This window comes from Sinocyclocheilus rhinocerous, unplaced genomic scaffold (genome assembly GCF_001515625.1).
Source record: "Sinocyclocheilus rhinocerous isolate Xijiao unplaced genomic scaffold, SAMN03320098_v1.1 scaffold1624, whole genome shotgun sequence".
In the NCBI taxonomy this organism is placed as follows: domain Eukaryota; kingdom Metazoa; phylum Chordata; class Actinopteri; order Cypriniformes; family Cyprinidae; genus Sinocyclocheilus; species Sinocyclocheilus rhinocerous.
In genome coordinates, this window is record NW_015639527.1 from 602,611 (window position 1) to 624,380 (window position 21,770).

The window sequence follows — 21,770 nt, forward strand, 5'->3', positions numbered from 1 at the left end:
AGTCAGTTCCGTTCCCCTCAGAAACACATTCATATAAAATTCAATGTATGGATTTTCTTCCTATATTTTGCGCATAAGTGAACAGTGATCTTGTTCTGCCTGCTACAGTATTTTCTCCTCTTTGTGTCCGTCTTCAGCATCTCTGGCCTCTGTTAATAGGCGTTTACAGACTAAGTATAATAATAACGTAATATTTCCACACAAATGGCCATTGGGAAAATGATTGCAGTGCAGTTTTTGTGCAAGCACGGAACAGAAGATAGTCTGAAATAAAACAAAAAATGTCCGGTAGATTGGTGCATCTGTACTCCAGTGTATAAATTCAATATAGATTAATCATTGTTAAAGCTACAAAGTTACTTGCCAGGACCGGTATTTTTACATACTTTTGTTTTGTATGTATTTGCCCGTTCAGGCAGCTCGGGCCATTGGGCAGTCCTTATTGTCGAGCCCTGAACATTTTAAAAATTGCATTATTTTTAACACATTTCAACTGGATTTAAGTGATTTAATTCAGTACACACACACACACACAAAATGTGTTGGTTCTGGGTTGAAACTGTTCAAGGCCTCGTGATGTTGCTGGGTAGATAGATGGCTGCAGGGCAGATAAGACCAGCAGATTAGCATCCATCACGAACAACCATTGATCAAACTCACACTAAAGGCAAGAACCAAGCAGCCGCAGCAGAAAGAAAGCCAACAAGGTCTCATCAAAGAGATTGAGAAAGAGAAAGTGAACGAGATGGAGGAATGGATCCGCTGAGAGATAGATGAGACAAACCCATTGGCCACCCAATGATGCTCTTGGGAGTTTGATAGGTCCTCATTTATATCCAGACCCTCATTAATGGACAGAAAATGTACATTAGGCGAAAGAGGCCAGATTACTAATATATAAATGTATATTTGCTCTCGATACGCCTGCATATCCCCCACAAGATAAGGGCTCTTCAGCACTGCGTCAGATGTGCTATCATGTACTTTAAAGTATCTCTGCAGGCACAGAGAAGAAAAAACTTTCATAATAATTAAGCTCTTTATATCCATCTCTCTGCTCAGAAAGACCAGCACTGAAACTTCAGCCTTCAGTAGTTCTATGTATTTGGTTATAGCCCTACTTGAGTTTTCAAAAGCCCTGCTTTGTGTCAAAGCAGTCCTAAAATGTGATGTGGATTAGTTTTGGTCATGCTTTTCAGAGCAAATCCTGACTGTTTATGGGTAAAGGTGTTCAGTGTTGGTTTTGTTACATATTTTCAGCTAAATATAGTGAGGGTTACTGTATGACCTCACTAGACTTCATAGCTCCAGAGTGCTGTTTGCATAGTAAAGACACTCTACACTAACCTTATCTTCTTGTGCAGAACTGGTACCAGAATGTGGAACTATGTACAATATCAGCTATGACAGCTTTACTGCATGCCACCAGCAGTACTAACACACTCACAGTTCTTCTCCTTGGGAGACTCAAGTTTAGACTAAACAAAACTGCCAGACTGTGTAACTGTAGGATTGTCTCACCTTGGAGGAGTTATATAGATAGCAGAACATTCCAGAAGCTCATATAGGCTCTATAGGGTCTTGATTTGTTGTGTGTGGATCTGCAGCTTCATAAGTTTCTTTTCTCCTCTTCAGTTCCTCCTCAGATCGTGGTGCGTCCACGGGATCAGATCTCTGCCCAAGGCCGTACTGTCACTTTTCTTTGTGGAACGAAGGGAAATCCCCCTCCTGCTGTGTTCTGGCAGAAAGAAGGCAGTCAGGTAAGAGACAGCAGTACACAGATGCACGCCGGGGAACCCTTACAGTCAGTGTCAAAACACGTCACGGTATCTGCCGAATACTTTCGGTTGAAACTCTAGGGTAGTGACTAAATATATTAGTAAAAAAAACAAAGTATTGTTTTGAAAGGAATCAAAGACTAAAAGACTAAATTGAATCTCTTAATGATGGGTTTGGCCATGCTGAAATTCATAGAAAACGGAGTGTGAAAATTCAAATAAAAAATATGAATAAAGTCTAGCTTACTGTTGTTTTTACCGTGGGCTCAAAATATTTTGACACTTAAGCTACACTATTTAAATGAAATTATAAAAATGAATAAGATAGTAGATAGTGTAAAGAAAAAAAATCCAAACATCCATTAAAAATCATCTTGAGACCAGTTGGTTAAATACTGTTTCAAAAGTGTAATGCGATCACTTTTTTTATTTTTATTTTTTTTGCTACCTTTATTTTTGTGTAATGCTAATACATTTTTTTTTAATGTGTGACCAGACTGTCCTAATTCTTTTTGAGGTCACTCGATATGTATTATTATGCAAGATGTTAGCACACTGTGGATCTGTGAGTGACACTTCTAAGATTGTGAGTGGGAAGGCAAGTCTAGTGCCCATATAGGCTGGGAATCTGATGGATTTATTTTTCATTATTCAGCTGATCTCACCTGGAGGATGAGTTTCTCGAGAAGCACTTTTGCTCTGAAAACAAATGTCTGGCTGTCTGGCTTTGAATCATGAGTATTGTCACTTGTAATCATATGTTTGCTGACATGACAGCAAACATATAATTACAAGTGACAGTACATACACTGTATTTGACAGCTGATCATGCATAACTGAACTCGAATCAGTGTTGTGTGTTTTTATGAAATCTGTATGTACAGTAGGTAAATCTCATGAAATGTCCAGGTCATTTGCCTGGGTCATAAAAAACAAATTTATTTATTTTTATTCAGTGTAACATTATAAGAAGCAAGAAGAACTACAGTTTTTTTTTTCAAAGGGTTTCAGAGTCAGAGTCAGACAAAGAGAAAGAAACAGAGAGAGGATGCCTTGCAGCCAGTTTAGATACTGGTGACAGGCCATTCACCGGGTTAGAAGAAACTCTGAGGTTTCTGGAGGAGCTTGTTCACATTCGTGTCTCCTCATTGGGTCAGAGGAGGATAGAAGATGTCCCTGGGCCCAGCTAGATAACACACTCATGTCCCTATTAATAAAGCACAGCCGAAGAAATGAAGATATAAGCCTCTGGTTGTTCTAAAGCACTCGGAAGAAGGAAGCCAGTTCCCATATCCCTCCCTCCATCCTTTCTTATATCCCTTCATCCTTCTTTTTTTTGTGTGTCATAGGCCAGAGGTGATCAAATATCCGCTGTACACCAGGCCATGAACTCTTCTCCGGTTAATCTCTCGTCTATTCTTTGTTTTTCTGTGTGTGCATGTGTGGCCGATCTTTGAGGTCAGTGGATATAGAACAGAACTGAGGATGAGGGTGAGTCCAGTCAGAGCCAGAGGGCTGGGGTGAGGGGGTCACTGGATTATCCCCAAAAATGAAACGGTGACACACACACTGCCAAATAGGAACAATAGGGCAGCTGTCAGTGTTGCAGCCTCATGCTAAAGGAGGAAGACTCCTTAAAATCCTTCGGCCTTGTTTTTTGTGTATCTGGCATTCTTCCTTACCCCCCTCTCTAAAACACCAGCTGAGATATTGCAGCTATTGTTTGGCCCATTTGTGGACGTGAATCTCAGCAGTCAACTAAATTTATACCCGAGTATCACATTGAATGCATAGTGATGTTCTATTCAATTCCATTCATCAGTTATATCAGCGGACTGATTATCCCATATCCTTTTTTTTATATATTTGTAGTTTGTATCAGTCACGAACAGTAAAGCAATATGCCACAAGAGGCTGCATGTTAAAATGATTTTACTGTGGTTAAGGGTGTTGAACATGGTAAAATCATGTTTGCTAACAGGCTAGAGTGAATTATTTGATTTAATAAAACAACAGCAGTAAAATGTTTATATGATAAAAGTGAATACATATTGGTTATCATATTTCATATGGTAAAAATAAAACACATTTAAATAAATAAAAAATACACAGAGTTATTGTTTTTATAAGATAACGGTAATAAAATGTTTATAAGTGAATACATACTGGTTTATCATATTTCATATTGTAAAAATAAAACAAATTTAAATAAATAAATACACAGTCTATAAAGAGTTATTGCATATCATATAAATGATCATTTTAATACATTTTAACAAATTGTAATATTGACATATGCTATTAATATCACATAATGTTAATATATTATTTATAACAAAATAAAAAATTATAAATATAATTTTAATCTGTAATTTAAAAAAAATGTAAGAATATAATTAAATGTATTAATTATAATAGTCAAACTCTAGCCTGTTTATAGTCAGTGTTGGGCAGTAACGCATTACTTAGTAACTTAGGGACTCCCGCAAAATAGAAATATCTAAACATAAAATATCTAAAACAAATAAATTGTTATTCATCTATTGCACAAAAGCAACATGAAATAATATCAAATATAAACGATTAACAGGTGCAAGCGTATGCAGAGTTTCTATTTAGGCTATAACACGTGTTTGCAGCGTTGAGCAATGCAGTACTGAAATTTGCGTGCTCACGAATCCTCTCATTATAACACACGAATTGTAGACATTATGAAAGATTCATTATGCATATATTTATTGTGTTATAACAGAGATTTGTGAGATTGCGATGAACTGAGATGTCTTTTAGAGATTATAAATGCAGCGCTCTTTGCTGGCATTCTGCCATGCCAAACCATGCACGCAGCAGCCGCTTGCTTTAGTTAAAAATAACAGTGTTCTGTGAATGTTGATGCTTTAATAACAAATATTTATCGGGAGCATGTATGCTTGGATTTAATAAATTTCATGGAGAAAAAAGTAATGTAACTAGTAATGTAACTCGTTACTAATTACTTTTGAAATAAAGTAATCAGAACAGTAACGTGATTACTTTTAAAAGGAGTAATCAGTAATCAGTAATTTGATTACATTTTCAGAGTAACTTGCCCAACACTGTTTATAGTTGATGCATTAGTATAGAGTTTAACTGACGTATGCTGGCGTTTTATCTGCTATTCAAATAACTTGTCCAATCAGATTTAGGTGGGACTGTGATTATTTTTTTGTAAAAAAGAAAACAATGAATAAGTTTTATATTGGTCTTTTATGAGTTAATCTATTTCTGAGTTATCTATCTGAGCTATATAGCTAAACATCATCAACTTTAAATGTGATTTATCGTGTTTAGTCTTTTTGTTGTTGTTGTTGTTGTTGTTGTTGTTGTTTTAACAGTATTTGTTGATTTGAACAGGTCCTGCTGTTTCCCAGTCAGCCACCTTCACAGTCAGGCCGTTTTTCCGTGTCGTTAAGCGGAGAGCTGACCATTACAGATGTGCACAGCGAGGATTCTGGGTACTACATCTGTCAGGCCATCAGTGTGGCGGGCAGCATCTTGACCAAAGCCCTGCTGGAGGTGGAAAGCAGTGAGTAAATACTTTAAACTAGCTTTGGACACACACACATACAGTTGCTCTTTCATATACCCCCACCAGCTACATCAAACACCGGCGGTTGGCGTGTATTGATATTTTAATATCAATCTAACTACATTAAAGGTCCAGAACTGTACATGTAATTGAATTGCTTGTGTGAGGCCTTATAACAAAGATTTTTTGTTTGCGTTTAAACAAATTGCCGCTTCGCCCGCCATAGCCTTTTTGCTCTAAACCAAAATAAATTAAAAAGTCTTCAAAGCCGCCCCAAATTAAAATTTCTGCGTTCTGCAAATGGGAGAACAGCAGGAAGCTCTGGAGACGTAATCAGAAAGGACAGGGCACAATCGAGCTATGCAAATAACCCCAGGAACATATGCCGCCTCTATCATGCTCCCTGGTAACAGGATAAACTGTGTTATGTGTACTTCACGTGTGTGCGCATGTACATGAAAAACCTTCACCAAGAGTCCAATATCTGCACAGTCTGCTGTAGGTTTGCTAAAAAAAAATCTGACTTATGAAATATAATCACATTTCCCAGAAACCCCTGTGCCTGTAGTGGCCTCTAAGGATGATGACCCTGGCATGTTGGCATCATCTGACTGATGTTTGCTGTAATGTTCTTACATGATACACAGTGAAATGATCTATGGAAGACATGTGCGGCACAGGGTCACTGCTCCCAAGGACGTGGTTCTCGTGCCTATGAATTTCACATCACGTAGAAACACAACACGGTTTTGTTTGAGCAATACGGCCCTCGTCTTCTTTCTGACCTTATGGTCTTTTCTTTTTCTTACCGCAGTGGAGGGAAAATGTCAGAGATGCAGGCTTCCTTTCCCGGGTCCTTGTTTTTCCAAATGAGGATGCTAAAGTAACCGAATTGTCAATTATTTATCTATGGACTTTTCTCCTCGCTTAGGTCAACAGACAGTAGGTTTTTCAGTTCTAGACAAACAAATAATAAATTATTAATGGAAACACGGCGGTGTTAAGCCATCACATTTGTCTATAGAAGGAGATGCAGCTGAACTACAGGAAATGGAAGAATAAATTGTAGAAGAACACAGGCTACTGTAATTATTCTAGAGTGCCGTGTTGAAAAGCATTATTGTGCATTTTACATGCTATATTGCCACATACCTTTCAACCTGAAAAATATTTACAACTACCTGTGTGGAAAAGTGCAGTAAAATGCCTTTTTTTTTTCATTCAATGCTGTTACATACATTAGAGGTATATGCACATGGTCACATAAATATGATCATTAATGTAGACTGTGGAAATAATCTTACATAAATTACAGTTTCTTTATAGCTTTACATGATTTCATGCTTTCATTTAAAAAAAAAAAAGTATTTAAAAATATTTTTTAAAGCCATTTCAAGCCATTACATTACCATACCAAGCTTTGGTCTGGTAAGATTTTTTCATGTTTGTGAAAGAAGGCTGCATTTATTTGGTTGAAAATACATTAAAAACAGTTCTATTGTATCATTGTAAAATATTACAATTTAAAATAACTGGTTTCTGTTTTATGTAATTTATCCCTGTGATGTGATTCCTTTTCAGCATCATTACTCCAGTCTTCAGTGTCATATGGTCCTTCAGAAATGTTTCTAATTATGCTAATTTGCTGCTCAAGAAACATTTCTTATTATTATCAATGTTGAAAACAGATTTGCTGCTTAATATTTATGTTGAAATTTTTCCAGCAGTAGAAAATATCAGAAAATATATATATTTTTTGTCAGTAGAAAATATCAGTTTACATTTCCAAACATTCCTTTTGCCATTAATTGTAATAATACAGTGAGATTTTTTTTACATGAAGGATTACAAGAAGAAACAGAAAAACTGAGGCAGACTAAATCCAGAAGAACTGTGGCAATGTCTCCAAGATGCTTGAAGAAACCTTCCTACAAAGCTTCAGTACTGTGAAAAGTTTTAGGCACTTGTGTAAAAATGCTGTAAAGTGAGGATGCTTTTAAAAATAATGTCATAAACAGATTTTATTTATCAATTAACTAAATCAAATCAACATTTGTTGCGACCACCCTTTTTGTTTAAAACAGCTTTTGTCCAAGGTACACTTGCACATAGGTATGTTTCTTGAAGTGTCTTGGAGATGTTACCACAGTTCTTCTGGATTTAGTCTGTCTCCATTTTTTTCTGATTCTTCATGTAATCCCAGACGGACTGGATGATGGTGAGATCAGATCTCTGTGTGCAGCACTGGCTGTTGTCAGACTCCTTGTGCATACAAAAATCTCACTGGATTATTACTTTACTCCTATTAGTACTTTTGTACAGTATGTGTGTGTGTGTGTGTGTGTGCGCGCGTTTTTGTGACAAATGAGGACATACATTTGTATAATGACAAGGGTATGACATAGGTATTACAAGGAGAAGGTGACTTTTCAGGACATTACCCCATGTCCCCACTTTTCAAAACGCATATAAATCACACAGAATGGAGTGTATTGAAAATCTGAAATAGCACAAAGTTTCCTGTGAGGGGTAGGTTTAGGGGTAGGGTTGGTGTAGGGCAATAGAATATACGGTCTGTACAGTAGAAAAACCATAACGCCTATGGGATGTCCCCACTTTTCACAAAAAACAAACCTGTGTGTGTGTGTGCGTAAACCTTCCTACAAAGCTTCAGTACTGTGAAAAGTTTTAGGCACTTGTGTAAAAATGCTGTAAAGTGAGGATGCTTTTAAAAATAATGTCATAAACAGATTTTATTTATCAATTAACTAAATCAAATCAACATTTGTTGCGACCACCCTTTTTGTTTAAAACAGCTTTTGTCCAAGGTACACTTGCACATAGGTATGTTTCTTGAAGTGTCTTGGAGATGTTACCACAGTTCTTCTGGATTTAGTCTGTCTCCATTTTTTTCTGATTCTTCATGTAATCCCAGACGGACTGGATGATGGTGAGATCAGATCTCTGTGTGCAGCACTGGCTGTTGTCAGACTCCTTGTGCATACAAAAATCTCACTGGATTATTACTTTACTCCTATTAGTACTTTTGTACAGTATGTGTGTGTGTGTGTGTGTGTGCGCGCGTTTTTGTGACAAATGAGGACATACATTTGTATAATGACAAGGGTATGACATAGGTATTACAATATACCACATCCAGCTTTGAATGGAGCACAGCATTAGTCTGAACACCTCCACCACTGATGATTTCCTAAAAACTGCATAATCTTCTTGGGGAAATTTTCCCCAATTCATTCAGCTTTAGAGTAGATCCATCTTTATCAGTTATTGACCCATAAATGTTGTACAGCAAGCTTAAAAGCACAGAATAATTTTATTAGGGGTGCTCCGATTGATCGGCTACCGATCATTATCGGCCGATAATCACGTTGGGATGATTGATCGGCGGTCTCTAAAAGGCCGATCTCAAGCTGATGACGCTGCCGTGAGAGGTTTGGCACGACATGCAGCATGTCTCAGTCTCTGTCCGGCGTGGGTGAAATAATTATAATGCTGAAGGTGAGGTACTCTTCAATAAGTTCAATATTTCTTCATTAAATAACTTACAAAGTAATTTGAAAACCTTGCGTGAGACGTAATTTCACAAACAGCGTGAGTGAATCACTGCGCGCGCTCTCACTCTTTCTCTCTCATAATACGCAAATGGCTTCACCACATTGCGTCTGTCAATAAGCGAGCTGCACGCTGCACAGTTGACAAAGGAATTGTCACTTGCACAATCGAGGCAGTGTCACCGTCACTAAAGTTTATACAAGTAAAGTAAAGTTTTTGCATTATTTTTTAATTCTTGCCAGTGTTTAACCATTCAGCGCTCGCGCACTCTCCTGTAGACCGTGCGCTCATGCACACCTGCAGCGCACACACATAATGCCAGGTTCACGTTACTCTGTTTGCATGGATTACATGCGTGGTGTGTGGTGCGTATTTTTTCCGCGCTCATGTTAACGGATTAAAGCATTCACACTGCACACGGCAGTGCGTTCAGGAGCGGTGCGTCTGCAGCAGTGCATAGATCGTTTCCGCACCGAGTCTATTTTTGCTGTGATACAAGCACTGAATAATTTTATGATTATAATGTTGGAATAAAAGTTGTGTTTGTGGTAAACAGCCACGGATCAGTAGCGGACTCCTGTGTGAAAGCTGCTTCTCCTCTCACAAGAGTCACCTCAGAGGGGAATTTCCCCCATTTTCAAAAATGAAATTCAGGCCCTGAATAAATGTCTAAAAATCCTGATTGAAGTATCACTATAAATAGTTATCAATTATAAAAAGAAGGCTTTAAAAAGATCGGTATCAGTGATCGGTATCGGCAGATACTGCTTTCTGTGATCAGCGATCGGTGATCGGCCTCAAAAATCATGATCTGAGCATCCCTAAATTTTATTATAACACAACGCAGCATGCTAAAGGTGTTACAGTGCAATTGGCTTAGTTCCACTATGCAATAACATTATACATTCATTTCAAAAAGAGTTTATAGCTGCACTACAACTCAATCAAATGACATCTGGAGGCCTGTGTCATTGATCTAATTAAAATCAGATGAATTGCTGATCTTTTCTGTTTGGCAGGCTATAAGAGTGCGAAACAAATGGCCAGTTAAATTCAGTGATTTAAATTATTTTTTTTCACTTTAACTTTTGCTGAATGCATCGGTGCACAGATGAATTTAGCACTGGACGTTTGATACTTTTTTTTAGTTATTGTATTTGTTTTTGTCATTATATGTCATATTGCACAATGATATTGTATTTTACCATCATGTTACTCTCGGAATCTCAAAGAGCATAATTCATAGTGTGTCTTTTTCAACAATCTCTTGTGTATTATTTGAACGAGGTGAGTGATATGGTGGTGTTACATGCAAATTTGGTTCTTGTGGCCCACGCCTCTCTCATTCTCTTCACCCTTAGCCCCATCCGACCGGATCCCTCCCATCATCCGCCAAGGACCGGCCAACCAGACGCTCGTTCCAGGCACCACCGCCCAATTGCAGTGCCACGTGATGGGCAACCCTCTTCCGAGCATCCAATGGGAGCGCGACGGCCAGAGAATCCTGGGCAATGACGAGCGCATTAGCCTAATGGAAAACGGCACTTTACAAATCACAGCCCTGCAGGTACTTCAGTCAAGATAGTTTTTAAGTGTGCTCATGAGGGTCTGTTTTTCATGGCTTTTATTTTCCAAAATGCTAATCCCCTGGGGATATTAACATATGTTTTTTTTTTTTTCAAATCAAGCCCTATTCTTTGCATGTTGGCTCTCTTCATTGACAGACACCATATGCTATTATACGATATTCCATATGAATGGATTTCACTTGCCGTGCATTTTCAGACACGCCGATGTGACGTTTAGACACAGATGATTGCTGTAAAATGTCATTACTGCTATCGGATCAATGGCCGGGGCATAAAACGTGCAATTGAGTTTACAGCAAACAGGCAGGCTTAATTAGCAGATCGATTTTAATACTTGCTCCGTCAACGGTTTTGGGGTGACCCAGCCGCTCATGCGAGAGTTGTGCACTGTGATAAAACCGGTAATTATGATTGTAATGGGAGTGTGTGCTGTCGTTAGTGTTAGTGCATGCTAGCCTAATGAAATCCATTCCTCAAGGCCTCAGGGGTGTGTGCAATTGCAGGTTTCACCTGAGGTCGTGGCACCGCCGTGAACAGGCCTGATGTGTTAATTGATTGTGCCCGGGAATGATTAACAGTCACTCATGCCTTAATTAAATGCTCATTCTGGGATATAGAAAGGTAGGGAGGCTAGCAATCTCTATGTGCTACTCGCAGCAACCCTGTACTCTCTGCAATGTTTGCAACACTTTAAATGTGCCCTTGATATTCAGTACAGTGGCTTTGTCGACAGCTAGCACCAACAAAATCTTGAGTTTTGTTTATTTGGCCTGTTAAGCGTTGCATGCTTTGTTCAGATGGGCATCTTTGGCTCTGGTGTTGGCCCCGTCCTCTCTGGCCTGGTGCCTCCGTTGGCCCCCTTTAGTCCACGATTACCCCGGCATGATGGGAGAGCACAAGGGGGCACGGAGGCTGGGGTTTGCACAGATGGTAGTGTGTGAGTGTGTGAGGGAAGAAGAGAGAAAGGGAGAGCGCTGTGAAAAGGTGCCATTATACCGGGAGAATCGCCAGAAACTGCCTGCTCTCAACTGTGCCAGGGGAGTGAGAAAAAAGAAATGTGAAAAAGAGTGAGTGTGAGTGTGTGTGTGTGTGTGTGCGTGCGTGTTTGTCAGAGAAAAACTAATAGCTTGGAATAGTTCACCCCAAAATTCAGTGATTATTTATTCTCCAGCACAGCTCTATGGCTTTTTTTGTTGTAAAGGGAGATTTTTTGAAGAATATTCTGGGTTAGTATTTTTAGTATAATGAAAAGTGAATGAGGATGGGGCTGTCAAGCTGCAAAATGACAAAAGAAAAACCATGAAAGCATATCATATGACTTGTGCACTGTATTTCAAGTCTTCTGAAGCCATATGATAGCTTTGTCTGAGGAACAGACCAGACCAGTGTTTTTTTTAAATATTATTTTTATGCTATTTAGTATTTATTAATATTTTTATTAGCTTTTATTTGTTTTTGTTTTTTCCAGTTTTTATTTTAATTTTAGTTTAGTAATTTTATGTGCTTTTGACAGTTTTATTCTTTTTTTTCCCTCTAAATTTCATTTTCATTTTAACTTATTTTTTATTTCAGTTGTAGTTCAATCATTTTAATACTTTAACTTAGTTTTTTTTTTTTCAGTTAGGTTTGGGTTTTAAGTTTAAGTTTATCATCTAATATGTCTATTTTGAACATTTGAATACTTTTGGTTTTAGTTAACAATAGCAAAAATTGCTTGTCACCTTTATGAGAGTTCATGAAAGTAGTGATTAATGATACATGACAAATTATTCTTTTGAGTCAAATCTTTTCAATGAATCAGTTGATTCAGTTCACATTTCACAAAATGTTTACTTGAATCAACTAATGTTGAATCATCCAATTCATTCAAAGTTCTGACTCAAAAGAATAAATCTTTCACAAAACTGACTGACTTGGTTCTCAAGTTAAACTGACTGTGAACTGATTGCAGTGGTTAAACGCCCACTTCAGGAGAAAATGATCAGGCGACTTACATTTCAGTCCGATGTATGACTTCAAAAGATTTGAAATATAACACGAGTTATGGTGCTTTTGTGTTCTTTTTGAACTTGAAAGCCTCAGTTCCCATTCATTGTAATTGCACGGAAAAGAGTGGCCAGCATGTTCTTCAAACTATCATCTTTTGTGTTCCACAGAAGCAAGAAAGTCATAAGGTTTGGAATGAGATGAGGGTGAATAATAATGACAGAAGCTTTATTCTTTATCCCTTTAAATGAGTAGAGGGTGTGAATGCATATTATCAAAATATTTATCTCCCGATTTCCTTTTCCGCTCATGTATTTTTAAGTGTGTGTTTAGCGCTGAGCCCAGAGCTGCCATCCATGATTAATCAGTCGATGCCCAGTTGCTTACCTCTCTGAGCTCTTCCAGTTTTCCACCAATGACTAAGCCAGCACAGCAGAGGTCTAACCAATGAGGTTATCCACTCAAAAGAGGAAGAGGTCACAGAGAAAACTGTTTCTACACCTTGCATTTCCTCTCTTCCTCCTCCCAGGAGAGATTCATAAGTGACCAAAATAACACTCTCAACACACTCCTGTACTGCCTGTGGATATAAAGCTACTCTTCAGTACATGGATTCAGTTTCAAACAAGACATATTCTGGCTTTTCTACTAATATCTGCTGTTTACGTCAGCTGCTGTTTAATTCATGCTAACATGCATTATGCTAGTCTCTACATGAAAAACGAGATTAAAGACGAAACAGACACATCACAAGTAAGCAGACAGTAATTCGAGGTCATGGCATGTGGATGTATGTGTGCATCACCGATGAGTCAAATCCTCAGATGTGTCATTGGTGCCCCTGAGCTGTCAGCACTATTAGATCGCTGTCACGGAAAGATAGAAAGAGAAAAGCTTTAGTACATCTCTCACTGTCGTAAGCAATTTCTGCCTGACTTCTCCCCTCGGCCCTGTGGTAAAAATTTAATGCCCTTCGCCCTCCCCACCGCGCGCCAATTTGTCTTTGTATTTCCTTTTTCTTTCTTCACATTCAGTACACCCATGCTAACTCAGATGATAGACACGGATATCTTAAATCGAACTGAAAGATTAAAATTCAGTTGGGTTCCCACAATGGAAAGGTTTTAAGACTCACAGAGACACTAGTATGAAACTCTGATGGATTCATCCGATTAAACTGTCCAGCCTGGTTTGCTTTTTTAAATTGTTTAAAGGGTTAGACAGTGGCATATTGATTTTAGTCTAATGTTATTTGCATACACTAGTTTGAAGTCAGTAATATATTTTTTTTTAATCGGCATGGATGCATTACAATGATAAAAAGTCACTATAAAGACATTTATAAAGTTTTCTATTTCAAATAAATGTGGCTCTTTTTAACTTTCTAATAATCAAAGAATCCTGAAAAAATGCATCTCGGTTTCCACAAAAATGTTAAGAAACAACTGTTTTCAACATTGATAATAATAAGAAATGTTTCTTGAGCACCAGATCAGCATATTAGAATGATTTCTGAAGGATCATGTGACACTGAAGACTGGAGTAATGGATGATGAAAATTCAGCTTCACTATCGCAAGAATAAAATACATTTTACGATATTTTAAAATAGAAAAAATTATAAATTATAATAATATAGTAGTGTATATTAGTGTGGTAGTAATGGTTTACTGCACATGAGATTTGACTATTGATCTGACAATTGATTTCAATGGAATTTGCTGTTAGCATGTTGCTAAACTAATTATGCGATACTCTAATAAGCACAAAGTTATTTTAAATTATAATAATATAGTAGTGTATATTAGTGTGGTAGTAATGGTTTACTGCACATGAGATTTGACTATTGATCTGACAATTGATTTAAATGGAATTTGCTGTTAGCATGTTGCTAAACTAATTATGCGATACTCTAATAAGCACAAAAATATATAATGCACACCAATATTGAATAAAACACTCTATTGTAATTAGATTGAACTATTTGCATTCATACTTTCTTAGTATTGAATGAATTACACATATTTGTAATAGATATAAGGAGATTTTCTCAACTTGTCCACCATCTTGAATGTATATTTTTGCACTTGTCACAGTGCATTATGGGATTTCATTCTTTGTGAAAGATACAGTTTATAGTTTGCCTGTAATAGAAGTAATTATTTTGTCTCTGCTTTAGGTACATGCCTATGATGCTGTAAAAATATGCCAACATATGCAGCTCACTAGGTTTCACAACAGCACATTATTTTCTTCCTGTCGCTAACTTTAATAGTAATAACCGTTGATCCTGTATTATTGCGAAATAATAGGCAATTTCAAGGAATTTGTGCTCATTTGTCAAGATTTCCACGCTGCTCCAAGTGGAGTGAGGCAATGCATTGTGCTCGAGTTTATCCATACAAATGCTGACCCTGAACCTGCTGTTGCTAGGAAACGGACTCCGGGGCCTACACCTGTGTTGCCTCCAGTTTGAGTGGAGAGACGAGCTGGAGTGGTGTACTCGCAGTAAAAGGTAAAAGCACACACACACACAAGTGCTCCATCATCACCTTTATGTGTCCTTATCTTTGACAAACTGCATCATATCATCTTTAAACTGCAATAATCAGCTGAGGAAGCCATTTCTGTTGTGAGTTTGCTCAGCAAATATATGCTTCCATTTACCAGATGTCAGCGTATGGAGAAGTGCTGACCTGAGATTAGATTTTTCCTTTTCAATATTGATTTCTGTTATAATGTTCTATAAATCTAGACTAATACGGAAACAGCAACTGTTTTCTGATAGATTCTGCAAACAGAACCATAGCTCATGGAATGATAACTTGGACCAATATGAAGACGGCATGCTAATATCCTAATCTTATCTTTACAGAGAGTGGCGGTCTCTCTGTACCCCCGGTTTCAGAGCCCTACCAGCTGCCCGGTCCACCCCAGAAGCCGCGAGTTTTTCCTTCTTCCGTTTTAAAAAAAATCTCCGTCCACATGCAGACGCATGCTATGAAGCACTGTCAAGAGCATGCCAAACCAACAGGTGCCGATATAATCTCAACCGTAAAGTCATGTTGGCCAATCAGAAGCCTGAACGTCGTAACTGATGTGACCCGTAACAGCGTGACCCTGACCTGGCAACCAAACGCACATGAAGGCGGAGCGGCTGTCACCTCTTACATCATTGAGGCTTTCAGGTGAGTTAGCGCACACTGTACGCATCTCCATTCTGGTCCCTTCCTGTTTGTTTTCCCTCCTACCATAAGATAATATTGTTTCTTGCCAGAGGTCTATTCTTCTTTTTTTATTAATTCACTGTCACTGTCTTAGCGTCGCTGGTCAGCCGTGACGGATGGGGTAATACCACCGAGTGGCTGCCCCGTCCCTGACCCCTTTCCCCCGCTCTACTGCTCCTCACAGTCATGCGAGGGCAACTACATGCTGTGCTTACATCTCACATCCTGCCTGCTACAAGAATCACTCCCCTCAGGCGGCAACCTACTGCCAGAGAGATCTAAATTAATAGCAACTGTGTTGGTGTTCTACAATTGAATTACAGACACAGACTGGAGAACTCTGGCTTATTTAAAGGGGATATAGTTTTATGAATTATTGAATTATTTTGCACATATAGGTTTGTGCCAGTTTAGTAATTTAGCTTTACGTGACCATTTTCCACCCTCTTATTAAGAGGCTTGCAGCTGCCTGTTATGTAAATGGACTCTGTTTTGATTGGCTAACCTCTGCATATCGGCATAGCTTAGGGCAGGCTAAGTTACTGGGCAGTTATGAGTTCATGGTTTTGGCATCATCACGATTTCGGAATTATTTTATTTCAATTTAGTTTTTATTTATGTGCTTGGTGAACCCGGTTAAGCATAATAATGGAGCTTCAATGGGTGTGACAGTCATGGCAAAATAAGTTGTCGGAATAAGTGGAGTAGTGGAAAAAAAGCTTTTCTTAGTAAAATTGAATAGAAATATTTTTTAAAAACCTAAATAAAAAATATATAAGTGTGTGTGCGTGTGTCTGTGTGTGTGTGTGTGTGCGTGTGTGTGTGTGTGTTTACTTGTTTGCAGTTTTTTGATGAAGGCCAATTTTTTGATCAAGGCTCACTTACACTCAGTATGTTAATTTAATGTTTAATTCAGTCATTTTTAACATGTTTTCTGAATTTGATTTTACTTTCTAAAGACTTGGTGGAAGTTATGAGATTAATTGTGCTTATTTTATTCTCTTGGCAGCTCTAATAAGATCATCTTTTTTTTAATACAATGAATAGAAAAATACATGCTCTCAGCTTTTGAGTATTTTGTCTGTAAAACATGGAAACTATTTATTTTGTAACGATTTGCTTTAATATTATCAAAAAGCCAATTATTTAATTAGTATAATCTCACACAGTATAAATGGGTTTATAATACATTAAAAAATGCTTTTATATTTTCCAAAATGGGTCCCTCATAAGGGGATCATCATATTTGGGTGTCCTTGGCATAAAAAAATAAACCCTTGCACTAGCTATTTTGGGGTTTGTTCAGGTGAGTTTTTCCTTCTTCCGTTTTAAAAAAAATCTCTGTCCACATGCAAACGCATGCTATGAAGCACTGTCAAGAGCATGCCAAACCAACAGGTGGCGATATAATCTCAACCGTAAAGCCATGTTGGCCAGTCAGAAGCCTGAAAAAGTTTCCAGTAGGCGGAGATAACAGGCGAGTTTTTCCTTCTTCCGTTTTAAAAAAAATCTCCGTCCACATGCAGACGCATGCTATGAAGCACTGTCAAGAGCATGCCAAACCAACAGGTGCCGATATAATCTCAACCGTAAAGCCATGTTGGCCAGTCAGAAGCCTGAAAAAGTTTCCAGTAGGCGGAGATAACAGCGCAGGCTCCGACGTCACAAGCCAAAAACTCCAGTTTCGCTGTCTACACGGGAGTTTTTGAAAATCTTCACCCTGGCAGGCGTTTTCAAAAATGTTCGGTTTCAGTGAACTGGTGCTGCGTTTGCGTGTGGATGAACGGCCTAACCGCGTAGAAAAAGCTGCGGTTTTAAAAATAACCGCGTTCGTGTGGACAGGGCCTCAGTCTGCAAGAGGTTTGTTCATACAAAGTCAGCTTGAGAAATGTGCTCGCTCTGAAAGCTGAGGGTCTCAGTATGATTTGCTAATGAATTCAAATGTAGTCCACACAGACACTTCTTTAAGCTATTGTAAGCTGGCTGAAATGGGGCTACCTCTAATTACAGAACCAAGGCCCTGCAGTCCTTAGAGGGAGGGCAGACAGCAAAAGGGCTATTCGGCAGTGGAGATGTAGAGTGCCACACACACGCACACATTTTCATTCTTTCTGTATTTCATGTACACACACTGTCTCTGTCCTCTCCCTTGCCCCCCTTGGTAACAGTTAGCATGGCCCCACATCTTTAAAATTGATTCTTTATAGAGTGCTGTGGGACTGAAAGGGGTGTTTGCTGTAAAATTTCCTTCCCAGCGGTGCTGTGGAACACAGAATGCTAGGAAAGGGAGGTAGGAGGGTGGTGGAGAACAAACGAAGGATGGAAAAGAACTGAGATTGGAGAATTGATGAGGAGAATTTAGGCTTTTGGGTTTAGGATTTTGACACCTCAATACAAGGAAAAAAAAGGTTTATGTTCCGGCCCACTTTTTGAATTTATGCACTTTTATGCTGGTGTTTATGTGCGTACAGGAGCACCAATCACGGTTCTGCTGGAGAAAATGGAATTGTCTATGCTTCAGCCTTTCCCTGTTTCTTCCATCCCAGCTGATAGCAAAGTGACCTTGCATTTATCGCTCCTATCGGTGGGTCGCTGAAGGAATATTTACGAGGTTCCCAGCATTTATGGCTTGGCCTAATTGTGCAGGTCGGGCTTTTATTGGCTTTGTGTCTGCGGCAGGAGTTGCCACCGGGGAAAAATAAACCTTGAAAGCGCCACACGTGACCACTGCTCTAAACAAGGATGATGGTTAACCACAGACAAGTGAAGAGGAATATCTCAAAGCCTTCTGGCACAGACAGATGTCTGTGCTTAATGTTCATTGTTTATTAGAGGGGGATGCATGTTATGAATCTTGCTCACCTGTACGCCACATCTAAGTAGCTCTCTTGGTTCTCATTAAGTTAAGTTAATATTCTTGTATGTTTAGGCGTGATCTGGATGTTAATAAACAGCAGTATGTACTTAAATTGAAGCTGAAATGTATCCCTGTACAGAATCAGCCAATGTTTTCGGTTTATATTTAATAAACTCTCAGTTCAGAATCCATTACATGCAGTGCTTTGACTGCATTATGACAAGCCTAGTCTATGCCATAAATAAATCTATCACCACAGAGATCTTTTTTTAGTCACGCCACGCACTGTCAAGCCAAAGGGTACAAGAATAGCATCACAGAAGAGCCGGGTCATTAAACAGACACGTGTAATGACAATCAAAAGAGTGCAGATAAACATCTATGACACTGACTTTGCTGCTAAACTCTCCTCTCTCTAATGCCATACAACAGCTTCGGGACAAATGTAGGACAAAACATTGGTGTATTGATGTTTTATTCAGATTCAGCTGTATAAATCTGCTGGTTTTGATATTGTAGAGCATAAATAAACACATATGTAATTGATGTTTATGTAAATATGATGAATAATTTAATGTAGTAATATAATCTTTCTATCTATTTTTTCAGCCAATCAGCAGGCAGTACATGGCAGACAGTTGCAGATTTCGTGAAATTGGAGAAGCACACGGTCACTGGACTGTCTCCGAATACCATTTACCTGTTCATTGTGCGAGCGCTCAATGCTTACGGCCTGAGTGACCCCAGCCCCATCTCAGAGCCTGTACGCACACAAGGTCTGTACACTGGGGACCAATCAATTTTATGACCTTTTTAAATAGAGATCTTAAAAAATGTGTGAACGTGTTATACAAATTATGTGTTGTGTAATTTTTAAGTATACAAACAAATTACAGGTGAAAAGCTAAATAAATTGTGCCTGTTTTAAAAGATTACATATAAATCAATTCCATTCAGTGTGGATTGGGGCTAATCATGAAAAATATTTTACACCAAATGCAGGAGAAAAATGTTTTATATCTATATTTTGTATTATATGTTTTTATTTTATAACAAAAATTTAATAAAATACAACAAAATACTATGATATATAAACATGTTACAATTAAAAAAAAATAAATAATAAAAAGTTAATAAAAATATTTTGTTAATATTTGTTAGTAAAAATATTATGTTTTCCCATATTACATAAATTTTTCACATTAAATAATGTCACAATACATAAACCAATAATGTCACAAAAAATAACTTCATTATCATTAATCAAAATAAAATACATTATATATATATATATATTTTTTTTTTTATTTTTTTTTTTTTTATATGACCTATTATTTGGTGGTTTTTACCATTTTCATGATATATTCTAAATTCATATATTTGCATAATTTAAAGATGTTAATATCGGGTGTTTTTTGTTCTTTTGCAGATGTGAGTCCTACAGGTCAAGGTGTGGACCATCGGCAGGTGCAGAGGGAGCTGGGAGAGATGGCTGTGCAGCTTCACGAACCAGTGCTGTTGACAGCATCCAGCATGAAGATCAGCTGGAATGTGAGTGCCGCTAATATCTGCGCTCCAAATCAGCCCCTCACCGGCCTTTTGATTCTCCTGCCGGCTCACCTTATCTCATTTCTCTGTCTCGGTCTCCCTCTTTCCATCTGTCAGGTCGATCGTCAGTCTCAGTACATCCAGGGTTATCGTCTGCTTTATCGTCCTGTCGGCGGCTCCTGGTCACAGCAGGAAGTGAAAGCTGCGACGGAGCGTAACGCTGTCATCGCTAACCTGCTCAAAGGCACGGAGTACGAGATTAAAATACGACCCTACTTTAACGAGTTCCAGGGCATGGACAGCCGCCCGCTGACGTTTCGCACACCAGAGGAGGGTGAGATATCTGCAGCTCTTTCAGTTTCCATTTGATGCACTTCAATTTAATTTCGTTCTAATCAATTCAATTCGGGTTCATTCAGCCCAGCCCGACTCAGTTCTGTTCTGTTGTACATAATATGAAGATGAATCGCTTCATTCAGGCAAATAAAATTATGGAGAGGGCTAATGTAGATTTACTATTAAGGTCACTCACTTTTCAAAATGTAATTTTAATTGAATTCTCTTCCAGTTCCCAGTGCCCCCCCTCGTGCTGTAACCGTGGCAACAGTCAAGCTCAGCAACAGCTCAAGCATCAGTGTATCATGGCAACCTCCTCCCACTGAGACGCAAAATGGAGTCATCCAAGAGTATAAGGTATATTTCAGATTGCAAAAGTCAGACCACAAAAACAAAACAAACTTATTATGTCCCAAATACATGCAAAAACTGTTTCAGTTCCCATGGACTTCTATTGTATGGACAAAAATACAATGAAGGTCAATGGGAAACTCTTTAATGTTGGATGTTTCTTGGTGTTCTTTGCAGATGTGAGTTCTACAGGTCAAGGACCAGGTATTTTTAGGTTCAGATCTAAGTCTTATCTCTTTTCAGGTTTGGTGTCTGGGTAACGACTCTCAGACACGCTACCACATCAATCAGACTGTGGATGGGAACGTGCTGACCACTTTATTAAAGGGGCTTCTACCCGGTGTGTTGTACCAGGTGGAGGTGGCGGCAGTGACCAGCGCAGGAGTGGGCACACACAGCCAGCCTGTATCTGTGCTTATCAGTGAGTACTTGCTAAAAAACCAGCCTTGACTATTAAACTAAAAGAATTAAAGAGTGGAGTGAAGGACTTGTGGAGTAGAAGTACCAAAAATTGTGTAAATTCTCTTTGATTGCTTTTTAAAGTCCCGCTATGAGACTAAATTGCTTAATTCTTTCCAATAAGCTGAGTCCTATTAAGACATTCTGTCTGAGTAACACTTTGATCTGTCTTTTCTCTCTTTTTCTTTCTCTCTCTCCTTTTCAGAATTGCCCGCAGAGCAGCCTACAGTCACAGGTGGAGGCAGCGAATCTGACGAGAACGTAAGTCTGGCTGAGCAGATCTCAGATGTAGTGAAGCAGCCTGCCTTCATCGCAGGCATTGGTGGGGCATGCTGGGTAATCCTTATGGGATTCAGTGTGTGGATCTACTGCAGACGGAAGAAGAGAAAAGAGCTCAGCCATTACACAGCATCATTTGCATACACACCTGCGGGTATGCATGCACTTAACACACCAAATGACATTTGACATTAAATAATGATTTAGCAGTGTTATTTTA

General features: G+C 38.5%; 1 protein-coding gene across 1 annotated transcript in view; it reads left to right on the top strand.

Annotated features, from left to right (window-relative positions):
- LOC107751391 (roundabout homolog 2-like) overlaps positions 1-21,770 on the top strand; it is a 79,943-nt gene that overhangs the window by 49,012 nt on the left and 9,161 nt on the right. The window contains exons 8-19 of the mRNA XM_016567113.1: positions 1,636-1,760; positions 5,172-5,343; positions 10,281-10,486; positions 14,927-15,008; positions 15,369-15,435; positions 15,574-15,681; positions 19,187-19,353; positions 20,007-20,128; positions 20,243-20,459; positions 20,694-20,818; positions 21,056-21,233; positions 21,477-21,704. Coding sequence (XP_016422599.1) covers positions 1,636-1,760; positions 5,172-5,343; positions 10,281-10,486; positions 14,927-15,008; positions 15,369-15,435; positions 15,574-15,681; positions 19,187-19,353; positions 20,007-20,128; positions 20,243-20,459; positions 20,694-20,818; positions 21,056-21,233; positions 21,477-21,704 — 1,797 coding nt within the window. The remainder of the gene's footprint in view (positions 1-1,635; positions 1,761-5,171; positions 5,344-10,280; positions 10,487-14,926; positions 15,009-15,368; positions 15,436-15,573; positions 15,682-19,186; positions 19,354-20,006; positions 20,129-20,242; positions 20,460-20,693; positions 20,819-21,055; positions 21,234-21,476; positions 21,705-21,770) is intronic.